This window comes from Plasmopara halstedii (genome assembly GCF_900000015.1).
Source record: "Plasmopara halstedii genome assembly, contig: Scaffold_3060, whole genome shotgun sequence".
Lineage (NCBI taxonomy): Eukaryota > Oomycota > Peronosporomycetes > Peronosporales > Peronosporaceae > Plasmopara > Plasmopara halstedii.
The window spans coordinates 259,432-271,847 of NW_020189964.1; the positions used below are offsets into that span (position 1 = coordinate 259,432).

At 44.8% G+C, this 12,416-nt stretch overlaps 1 protein-coding gene across 1 annotated transcript; it reads left to right on the forward strand.

The window, feature by feature from the left end:
- Window positions 1-4,123: 4,123 nt before the first annotated feature.
- Window positions 4,124-12,416, forward strand: PHALS_06572 (Endocytosis protein RME-8, contains DnaJ domain; the record flags this gene model as incomplete). The annotated part of the gene is made up of 11 exons (XM_024719881.1): window positions 4,124-5,409; window positions 5,477-5,805; window positions 5,876-8,987; window positions 9,050-9,639; window positions 9,702-11,098; window positions 11,167-11,417; window positions 11,494-11,659; window positions 11,734-11,744; window positions 11,810-11,831; window positions 11,902-12,192; window positions 12,249-12,416. The coding sequence occupies 11 exons, from the start codon at window positions 4,124-4,126 to the stop codon at window positions 12,414-12,416; spliced, it is 7,623 nt and encodes a 2,540-aa protein (XP_024585136.1).

Here is a 12,416-nt window from a genome sequence, read left to right on the forward strand (position 1 = left end):
GCGGGGTTACACATATCCTGCTAACTGGGGTGTGACCAGATGGGCATTGTGTGACCACACCCAAACAAAAATACGGTACGGAGCTGGATAGTCAGTAGTTATACATGTATTTAGACTTTACTATACATATTTAGAAAAAAATTAAATTAGGCGGGGTTGCCGCAGATAATATATATAAAGTCAGTTCTGGATTTTAACGGAAGAGATAACTAGCCTTGGGTTAAGGTTGTAATTACTCTTGGAGTAAGCGGATTGCGATCCGCTAAACTCGTAATTGTTCTAAGTATAAAACGAGAGGTCGGTGACCTAACTTACGCTACCTCTAAGCGTAAAGCTACGGCAGCCCCGCTGCACGAACTACATGCAAAACATCCCAAGGGCTGGCAGAGGTTTTACTAATAAAAACTTGGGTTTCTGATTTTTAAATCAAGGGTGTATCGAGGTTGATCCTTAATATAGATCTTGGGAGTACATAGCTTGAACTTCAGGAGCTTGAACTTCAGCTTTAGTGGAAGCGTACGCCACCCACTTCGAGCACGGGGAACAACGATCTCCATCTCCAACGGACTCATGCGCTCCACCGTCGCTCGAAGCGCACGCATTCGGCTACTAGATATTTAGAAGCCGCTCCGACAGAGCGCGATAATTCTCAACATGAGGCAGCCGGTACACAACGTGCTCCAAGCTTTCTAGGCTTTCCGCGCAGCGGTAAGCGACCCCAGCATGACGCTCAGCGGAGTCCCGATCGTGACAGACCCCGTCTTTAAGAGCTCGAAGAGCATCGCGAGTCTCCGGACAGCGATTACCCAGTTGTCATCGTCCGCTGCCGACTCATGTCGACGAAAATGGTGGTGTCCATTGTCACGTGGAGCGTTTTGTAAGTCAACGTCGTCGCCAGAGTCAAACCCAGTATCTTTGTGAAGTGGCGAGGATACCCTTACTGAAGGAGTTTGAGGTGCCATTTCGGCAAGTATGCCCAGACGTCATGGACGCTTATGATCAGAGTAATCATAACGTTCTGCATCGTCATACGCCAGCAATAGCCAGGAAAGTTGAATGGGCCGTGAGCTGAGCTCAAGCTATGGCCCTGAGCTGCTGTAGTCGCAGACTTACCTATGCGAGAGATTATATATCTCGCGGGCGTGATGGATTGATCCAAACGTCGCAGGGCGACAATACGAAGGATGTCGGCGACGCGCCTTGAGTTTGGCAAAATTCTGCTGTTGGTCGTGGTATCGTGTAATGGCTAATGGCTATACTCATCCATTACATGATACCACGACTAACAGCCGCCTCTGCATTCCGAGTTGCTACCAAATGAGTGGGTTCATAACAAAAAAGCTTCACCATAAGAGAAGTGCGTAGCATCTTAGTTTTTGGGTTCCACACAATCTATGTTTCATGGCGCTTTAGCCACACCACACCGAGGATCTCATATCTGGATCTATGATGAGACAGCGCTTTATTCTGTCAAAGCCTTGAAATACCTCAACAAGACTCATGACAAACTTCTTTTTCCTTGGCAAGACGCACAGATCTTGTATCCATATTCAGCATCTTAAGTGACTTCGTGTACAGTCCAATGGCTTCGACAGTCGGAAGTCCTACGCAATTCACGTGACTCTCTTTAATCTAAAAAGACTCACACGACTTCTTCTTTTACAGGGGCTCAATATCGACAACAACAGCTTCAGGCTGTAAGATACTCCTCTCCTAGAATGAGTCCCCCCTATGAGGCGAGTGCCATTGATCGCGACTTCCTCGCGGTACAGCAGAAACCATTAATTTCTTAGAGGGCTTCCTCGCGCCCGCTGGCCGCCTTGCGTTGGAGCCGGCCATCCGTACCATCTAATTGAGAGCAAAGGGGTTACAAATGACGCAAATATCTTCTTCTACACAAATGATACATCTGCAAGCATCGTGTTGCCGAATAGCAATTATAATTTCTCTCTTTTTTGTCTTAACAAGCTGGGATCGGTTGCATCTAACACGCTCATATACCTCTACTGCCAGTACACCTTCCATCTTTGACAACACGAAATTGTTCTTCGCATTTAATGAGATGCCCATAGCTTTCCAGAAAGAGGTGAGGTAGATGCGAAAGGTTTTGGTGCGCGCCGCGCTCGTTCAAACACCTACATGGTGCTGGAACTTACACCGCCCTCGGGTGAGGATCTGACGCCATTGCAGATAAGATATCTCTTAATTCTAGAACATAGTCTACAGCTCTTGCCTCTCTTAACGGATGGATAAACTCTCGAACGCATTCGGTATTTCTAACTAGGTGGCGCGAAAACCCGCGATATCTCCCGCTTCAATTCTTTGTGTTGGGGACATCTCTTCTACCGAGGAAATATACACAATCATCCACTCCCCCGCGCGGTCTCCTAAGTGCAAGCGTGGATTCGTTAAGATTATGACCGAATTCACGGCCATCTCGCCTTTTTGTTTTCTTCTAAAGAGATTCTCTGTACTATACTCCAAATGCCTGACCGCTCGGCATCAGCGGGACTGAACTGTTTTTTCACCAGAGTCCAGTTGAGGCGCTCGTGGATGTGTCTCACCAAACCATTCTGAAAGCCTTCAGGCAAGCGTTTGCCACTTTCGGATCTTTTGCTACTCATTCCCTGATTTAATCGGCGCCCAAGATGGACAAGACCTTGATCAGCGGGTCAACTTGTCCAGGACACACGTATTCAAACAGTTGACGTTCCACCGTCGCAGAGCATACATTCTTTTGACGACTCGGTTGTGGCATCGAGTACAAGTGGTACCAAGTGCAATGGAGTTGCCGTGCACTTCGCGCAGAAGAAGCTTTGACTCTTAGATTTCGTGCTAGCAGCGCGAAGAGGCGCTCCTACCAGACGTAGAACCGTGAGCCTCTAAGATAACTGGCACTGCTTGATCGCTCTACTACTTCATGAGTACATAAGTTTAATTCTATTGAGCTCATACTTACTATATGTACGCTCTTATCGTTCCAGATATCAAAATCATTGTCGGACATGAGGCTTCTATGATCCCGTGAGTGCCACGGACCCCTTTTCTTTCCGAAGTCTCATCATCTTCAGAGTACTGATATTTAATATTTATGACTTTATATTTACAAAAAGTAAAGTTTAAATTCTGTACGATCATATGGTGTTATCAATGATGAAATTGCATCAAATGTGTGCGGTGTTAGGTCATGAGAGTGCGGGTCATACCTCGTTACAGCATCACTACACGAGAGCAACCGGATACGACAATATGTATTCGCTTTCATGCAAAGGGACCCAACCTGTAGTAGCAATGCCATTAGTAAAAGCCACCACCATAATTGCAATGAGGTTGCCGTGCCCTTTGCACACAGAAAGCTTTCACTCTGATTCGCGTTATTTACCGCACAGATGATGCGTTTTAAAAGTTCTTTAGGATTAAGTATTCAGACTAGTACGTGTTGCAATTTCTCATAACGAAACCGCCTTCCTTTTCTGATGTCCTACGTGTACCACGGCCACTTCCTAATCTTCCTAAATACCGATATTCCGGTACTTGCAAATTTTCACTATTGCGCCGAATTTTAATGTAAGTTTGTACAATTGTACGATATTTTGATTTAGCTCACAAACTACAGTCCACCCTTGCCCCGTTATACAATAATCAATCATTAATCAACTGAAGTGAACACTTAAGAATACCCCCAGCTGTTTTTCAATCAATTATATAGCTGATTGCTTGCCTTAGCCCTGATAGCGTGTGAATCTTTTGCTACTCGAGGAGTGAAGAGTTGGGGAGGCAGCTCGAAATTAATGTCCTGGTCCATTTTGTCAATCTTTCACCATTCAGATAATTTATTCGTTGATAAACACAAAACTTGCGCTGGGTGGTGCTGCTTCTTATGAATTGGTGGCTCGTAGATTGCAGCAAGACGCGTTTTTGTGTCCGATCGGCGAGATTTGCACTGGACACATATGTGAGCTTCTACTACCAGATGGAAACTTCAGAGAAAAGCATGGTTTGGATAGAACACACACGTATCTCCCATTTGATTGGCTTGATATAAACCGTATACAAGTGTTATAGCCAAGCGTGTCAAACTTTGTTGCGTGACTCCGCTTCACTACTAATTTGAAGTCTACTTATGTCGGAGGGTTTGCTGTATCGGCATCCTTCCACCGAGATCAGGTCAAGTCTTCGCAGCAACAGCTCAGGCGAAAGCAACACTGCAAACAATTCAAAGCATGACAGCGATTTGTATCACAACGTGCTACATGCCAGGAGCAATGTGGCATTTTTGAGCGAGATCCCTATCGAAGAGTTTGTAACCAAGTACCAGGTTGTTAAGATTTCGTGGCGTGGTAAGTACGAGCGCATATTTGCGCTGGCGCCCACTCGCTTCTCCACCATAGATCCGCGTGATTTTGAGGTCACCAATACATGGTCGCTAACAGCAGTCACTAATATCAGTCTGGATCCGTTAGACTCAGAGGGCTTTAAGCTTACACTGAAAGGTACTAAGAAAGAAGAAGAGCTTAAGCTATGCTGTCGCTTCCGCTCCCAGCTTCTCTCGGATCTTTATCGACTAAAATTTCAATACCAGCAACGCAATATGCAACCCGAAACGGGTGTCCAATGTTTCAAGTGGTCGAGAAACGGAGATGCAATTGACTGCGCACTACGTGTGGAAATGGATGGAGTGACGGTCTTGCAGCAAGGCAGAACTCGCTCTAAATATCTCTATACGGAGATGGGTCATTTGACGATGCTTACAGATTCACAAGACGGCTTTGCTATTGGTTATACTGGACGAAGTCGACTGTTCTTCTCTCAAATGAGAGCACAGATTTATCATTGTATTCAAGAGACTGCAGCTGCAATAGGATGCAAGATTCATTCAAAGAGTGATCTGACAGTGGAGAGAGTTCAGGAGGAGAGAATATACTACGGGCTTGATAACGGCGAGCCATTCGTGGAGTTTTCCGTGCAAAAAGTAACACCAAAGTACAAAAATATGCAAGACAGAATTCTTGCACTTCATAATGAGGTAATAATGGAGCTTGACAGCGAGGACAACGTCGTCACGTTTTACAAGTATATAGATATTTACGGTCTAGTACGTGAGTCGAAAGACTCAGCGCAATTTGACATTCAGTTTCGCAATGGTCAGGTGCGAACGTACATGGCTAAAGACCGTGACGGGATTTTATGTGCAATCTATGATGTCTCCGTGACTTGCGAAAAGAATCCCGAGCTTTTTATCGGTGGTTTTGTTAATCAGCGAGGTTTGAGGCTACTACCTTTCTCGGCAGTAGAAGATGCAACTGAAACGCAATCTTTTTTCAACGATTCCTCAATCGGAGCTTGGTATCTTCAACGTCTTGGATCTGTTGGTAAAGTAGGCATCACCTCAAAGAGTGGCGATCGAGGGTAAGTTTTTATCGTAACCTTACCTGGCAGTGCTAACCTGACAGTGCTGACTGTTCTTGATATTCAGCTTTGTCGAGATTGTAGCAGAATTCAATGCAAATGTTTCTGCAAGCGGAATTCACTACAATACCAGCCAAACAATCATCAAGGATGCTTTGCGGCCTATGTGTGCCCAGCTTCATTACGTTGCGAAGATCAAACCTGTTCCAGAGCGCGCCGCAGTAACACTGCTTCAAGCTTTATTTCGCATTTCGTCGTCCTACTACGGATTTCAAGAGATAGGACAGGCTGATATGATTTCGGACGCGATGGCGAATCTATTGATTAATGGCGAGGAATTTGTTGTATTCTGGACAACTCTGCTGCTACGACGATTGACGGCTCATGCGCCACCAAGTAAGCTTAAAGAGCTCTTTTTATTGTTGTGCGAGCTATACAGCTTATACATTAGTTATTTATGTTTAAGGCGATGACCCGACATCCATCGAGCGTTGTGATGAAGTGGAGTCGCAAAACAAAGAAATTTTTCTTTCGAATGCTCATTTAACCGAATCTCTCATCACACGTCTGAATGATATTGATATGTACCTCGAGACAAGCAACCTAAGCCAAAGACCAAAGGCCGGCCCTCTCGTCATGATGGGATTACTACAAATTCTTGAGGGTTGCATTTGTTCACGGGCAACTACGACTGGTCAAGATGAGTTCAAGATGCTAGTGAGTGGTGTGGCAAAATCATACTCGACTCTTCTAAAAACTCTTTTTCGGTCCCGTTGCGCAAGCACGGTCGAGGCTTGTACGTATTTCCCTTTAAGGAGCTTAAGTCCTTGTGGTTGTGCTTACTCCTTGTACTATAATCTTCTTTTAGGTACTCTCTTGCTGAAGACGACTATTGAAGAATGCGATCCCGACATTGCTTCAAACATACGCGACAAAGCTCTGACTGAGGGAGTTGTCTTGCGGCACTTCTATCAAGTGTTATTTGACGAGTCTTTTGATCAGAGATGCGTGAGCAGGTATTTAGTATCTCTTTGGATGAGTCAACACGATCGATCGAAGCAACTTCTATCGCGAATGATACCCTTCGGATTTCTCCACTTTCTGAAGCAGCCTTTCGGAACTGCCAAGCAGATTGAAGACTACGATCGACTGGAGCGTGAAATTATGAAAATGGAACACCAGGAGCAATTGCGTGAGTACAGTGGTGATGAACGCGCTTCTTCGACAACCGAGTCACCAACCCAAGGAGCTGTAACGGATGTAATTTCAGATGAGCAAGTTGCAGACTTTGAGATTTACCATGAGAACATCATGCGAAAAACATTGTCTATAAGTGATGTGGCAAATCACGGGAAACAAACTAGTGGTATTCAATCGAGGAATCGCTGCGTGTCAGTGCCAGACTTGAATAATCCCGTTACTCGTTCGTTATTACCAGGTCAGCGATCAACTCTGGTGCGTAATAGGCGAGATTCCTTTCAGGCACCAATTGAGAATAAGCAGTCAAAGGCCCGCATGCTGCGCAAATTAAATTGTTCTGTGAGCGGGGCTTCAGCAGGATTACAACATGCCCATTTTATAAACCACGAAGTATTTTCTCGTAGCTCGTACACTCAGACCAACAAACCACGTCTTCGCAAACGAGATGTCGCACGAAATTTTTTTGATGTTTTTAGCGGCAAGAAACCATCTTTCCTACAAATAAATGAATCATCAAACGAAAAAAGTAGAGGCACGTCACACTCTTGCCACACGCAAGAAAATTTTCGACTTTTATTCCACATGCTCACCCTGGACCATGAGTCTGTTCAAATAATTTGGAACAAGCAGACAAGGGAGGAACTTCGGTCTGCATTGTACGCTGAGATAAAGCGGTATACTCATTTTCAAATCAGTAGCGGAGGAACGGAGACTCAATGGAACTACCAAAATTATGCTGTTTCATATCCAAGTCTTGCCAATGAAACAGTTGTGGGTGGATGCTATATCAGATTGTTGACGCATCTGCAAAACAAGTTGTATAATTTTGAAGCTGTCACCTTGGAGGACGATTTTAATGAATTTAGCCCCGAACAGGTTCCTGTACGAGATCCTGGTGCGGTTTTGGTGGCACTATATGTTCGAATACTACGGGAAACTATTAACGCAGAGTACCGAAACGATATGGAGATGTCAATAATGTGTATAAAGAGCATGGGGGTAGTGGCAGCCGCCCATGCTAGAAATATGGACGTTGTAAGCTTTGACGAAATCGATCACCTTTGGACGCTGATGAGTGAGACTGTGCAAGCGCCAATTTTGGTATGTCTTCTTCGCACCGTTCGTGCCCTGTGCCTGCACCCTGAAAATGCTAGGCGGGTACTTAGCAATGAACACAATCTGGAGCTGGCAATCCAGCTGCTCCAGCTGGCTCACATGACTAAACGTGTTGCTGGTGATGATGCTAAGACGAAGAAGCTCTGGATTCTTGAAAGTGACGACGGCAAAAAGGTTGAATCAATCAGTTTGAGTAAACTTAAGCAGCGACGAAATGAAAAGCTCATTGATGTCACTTCTTTTCGGGTGAAGTGTCACGATGATCCAACCTGCGAACCAATATCGACAAAAGTGAAATTGACGGATATTGCCCAATTGCGATGGGAGGTGGGACTTCGAGGAGACCTACACCCGCTTCAGATGGCTCATGATGCAATCAGCGTTTTACTCTCAGTTGCTCACAGCAATTCCTTATTAAGTAGCAACTCCGCTTCGCCCATTTTTCCGCCACCGCGAGGAAAGACAACGCTTTGGCGATATATTCGCCCAATTTTACCAATTTTGCTTCGGAGTAACCATCCAGTTCTTTGGGAAAAGGTCGCCTCATTGCTAAAATTTTTGTTCAGTGATGAGCAGCCTATAACTGAAATTTTTGAAGAAGGCGTGTCAAGTAGATCATCTTTGTTCTCGTGGGGTTTGTTCTACTTGGCATTTCTGGTAGAGTCATCAGACTTTGAAGCTATGGCAGGCGTGCTCAAAGCCACACACAAAGATCAAGCTGGATTTGACGAAACAAGCGCTTTAAGAAACATTCTTCCTTTGGGTATGATCAACTTGCTCGATAATTTGTCTTCCTATGCGTTTGCGAAGGTTTTTCGCGATGGAAAACAGTCCCCGCAAGTAATTTGGAGCGCTTCCATGCGGAAGCACTTGCAAACACAATGTAGAATACATTGGCAAGATTATGCTGAAGTCTTAGAAGAAAACGCATATCGTGATTGGAGATTCTGTGCAATGGCGCCTGTTGCATATAAGGAGTTGCTCGATGAAGTCTGGTGTGGTGGAGTATATCTCGGCCAGTTTTGTGAGCACAGTGATTTTTCCATCGCTGACCCCGTGTCCTTTATGAAAGAGCTAACGAAGGAATGGCGCATCGAAGAACATCGTCAAGGTTCCATTGACAATGGCCAAGCGCGGCAACTTTTAGGGCTTACCAACGAGGAAGATGTGGAAGAATACGATGCCGCTATCCAAACTGCCTTCAAGGAAAAATCTCGAATTTTACATTCGTCAAGCATCTCTGCGAGTGAATTTACTACAAAGTGCGTGTTCAAATTTCTGGCGCTTGTTACCTGCAGCGTTGACTTTTTGTTCTGGATGACAGGTTGAAAAAGCTACAAGAAGCTTACTGGGTTCTATCGTGCCCGAGACCATCTTTGTTGTCTGCTGGGCATGACCCAAACAATGTCATGCTTCTGCTCCACTCCCTTATCATAATGTGCAAGCGCTATCCGGAAGAGCTGGTCAACTATGAGTTTGATGCATATGATCTATTACTCCTACTTCTGCATAATTATTGCACAGCAGATGGGCTTGTTCCAGAAGGAACGACAGCAGCTCAATCCCTCGAAATTTCTGTTTGCGCTGCAGAACTTCTCTATGATACGTGCGTCGTTTCATCCTTCAAAGGTAAGCTACTGCTGGAGCAGCCTAGCCTGATTAATTTGGAGAAAGCTCTCAATTTCTGCGTCAGCTCGAGTGTTGATCGTGATGCGACTAAGAATACAGAACGACTTGAAGTGCTTTACACCTTGCTTCAAACGGTCACTGAAATTGTGGCATCGCCTCGTGGACAAAGCTGGATTGCTGAGTCATCAACATTGCCGGTGGATTTGGTTCGCATTCTGTGGATGTGGAATCATGCTCAAAAGGAGGCGTTCATTTTATCGAAAATTACGCAGCAGGCACTTGAAGGTAAGTTTATTGTTGCTTCAGCGACTGCTGGATACAAGCGTTCTTATCTTGTGTTGCTGCAGTCATATCAAGAATGGCTCAGCTGGAGAAGAATCAGCATCGCCTTGTTCAAGCTGGCGTCTTGTGGCAGTTAATTAAGCTATTTTCAAGGTACAATACAGAACTGGACGACGCTACTGTTCAAACCCGGCTGCACGAAAGTTATACTCTAGAGGTTGAAGGATACATGACAGTTGTTGTGGAGGCTCGAAATCAATTAGCTATTATGGCTGTTCGTGCTTTATGTAGACTAGGTGGATTGCTCTCAGATGAGAGCGGATTGCTCACGCCACCCAATCTTTTAGTCAAACAGGTTGTAGATGCCCTGATGACTCCAAGCTTGTCTGAACTAATGTTACTGAGCAGCCATCACGAATTTCTCAAGTTCTTTCATGGAGAATTTGAGTCTTACACGCTAATTTGGAACAGTGAAATGCGACACGAACTGAAAAAATTTGTCTCTGCGAGGGCTTCTGTAGAGCCCACCTTGACGACAAATGAGAACTACGTCGATGCCATCCGATTTCGCTTTATCAATCTGGCAGATCTTTTCTGTGTCGGTGGTCTCTATATTGAAATGCTGATGGCGTACCTTCTAGTCATTGAGAAAAGCTCGGATCCAGTATCCATTGAAAATCTGGGACTTACGGAAAAATTTCTTAAGGAGCTGTGTTTGTTTATTGATAGTGGACAGCTTTCGCTTCCAGAACTTATTAACAAGGACGGAATCATTGAGCGACTCCCTCCATATGCTGGCTGGAAAGTCGGCGAAGAGCAGCGGACAACAATGGAACGAGTGACCGCTCTAAATTGTTTATCGCTAACCGCTTCAGTGGCTCCAATGCTGGTAGAAACGAGTCTAATTGGCAATGATAGCGCTATAAAGATGTTGTTGCGCCTCTCATACCCACCAGGCAACAAAGTACAGCAGAGTGAAGACGCTGAAAATTGTCTTGTGCTGACTCAGCAGCTTTACCTCCCGTGTAGATTGCACTGCATTTCGACACTTCAGGTCTTGTCGAAGTTAGACAGCTTTAGCTTTGCCGCACTTGGAATTGGTATTTGTTACATTCTTGTCGAGCTGATTCATATTTGCCCAGACGTTGGCCCTGACGCACTTGAGATTATTCGCAACTTTTGTGCGAATGGAGCTGCGATCAAATGTGTCTCGGAGATCCTTCAATCGGGAATTTACTTAGAATTCATTGGCTGGATGTTGCTTGTGGAGGAAACAATTATTGATGACAAATTTGACGCAGCCGAAGGTCTGCGCATTCCATCAGTGATGATTCTCTATGAGATGATCAAAGATTCAGCACCGTTATGCTCTGAGTCAAGACAGGCTCTTTCTCGCTTTTTTCCGCCGGCTATTGTCCGAACAATTGCTTCTAGCCCGGAAACCATCTTAGAGTACATTATGGTATAATTTTGTGATTGCGGCTATAACTGTATTAGAATTTTACAGGTGTTTGCTAACCTTATTTGTAGACTGATCACATGACACCTGTACTGGTGTGGAATGCCTCCTTTCGCGACCGTCTGCGGAACAATGTGGCTAATTTTCTTACTATCTACTTTTCTTCGACATCGGTGACTACCAATAAAAAGAGTGAGACCTTCACGTCAGTAGTTGACTCATTTGAGATCGATTATTCCGACCTGTATTCAGCCCCCATGGCAGGCAACGTGTACCTGTCCTTGTATATGAAAGATCCAACTTTCAATGTGCACGACCCTCTGTGCGTAACTTGTGTCCGTAAGTCTTGGCAAATACTGTGATCGTACTGATTGACTATGTTTGCTATTTGTCTTCAGACATTTCTTGACGTGTTTGTGGTCAGAGTTCGAAATTCTTTTCAGGCAGCTCGCAATTATGACATCTGCACAACGTTTGACAATTGATCGTGAAGAAAACGAGTTAATTGAAAGTGATATTGACATGATCGACCTCGTCGGATCATCGATAGTGTGTTTACTTCAGGTAAGCTCGTAATTTTCATACCTCTTATTATATCACGAGCATAATAGTGCAAAATTGTTTCCGTCGGACCTCAGTATGAAACATGGTTGATGGAAAATGCTGTAGAACTGCAAATTCCAGTGAAGTGCTGCGCTTACCTAAATGGAACAGTTCGATCGCAAGTGTGCGAGCCGTGCGTGGTCAACGTTGTTCGAATCTTTCGAGTGTGTATGATGTCTCAAACATGCATCGAATCATTGCAGCCGATGTGTTCCACAGCATTGTCCTGCTTGATGGCGCTCGTTGACCCCGATCGAGGAGGACCTCTTCATTTTGAGAGCGCGTTTGTACTTGACATTATACGACGGATTGTCTCGGAATACCCTAAGCACGGCGATCAAGACACAAGTTCAGGCATCGTGTATCTTGCAAATCGTCTAGGTTTGTTTGACTTTCTTCTGAATATGCTGGACTTTCCGAGCAGCATTGGAAAAGTCAAAGAAAGTCGTATAGTGCGCGCTGAAGCGATCGAGATCCTGAATGCGCTCGAAAATGTACGCATGAATTGTCTGAGATTTATAGCAATGGCTGAGCACTCTATTTTTGATAGGACGGTGTTCAAGGAAGCACAGCTCACCAGATTCTTAAAAAGCACAAGAAGTGGCAGAAGCGTTACCGACACGAACCCACGGATGTTGTGAAGTCTATGTTGACTGAAGATCCATTTTTGAAACTTTTGTTCCCTGAAGCAGACCGTGTAATGCGCTCTCTAGTATAG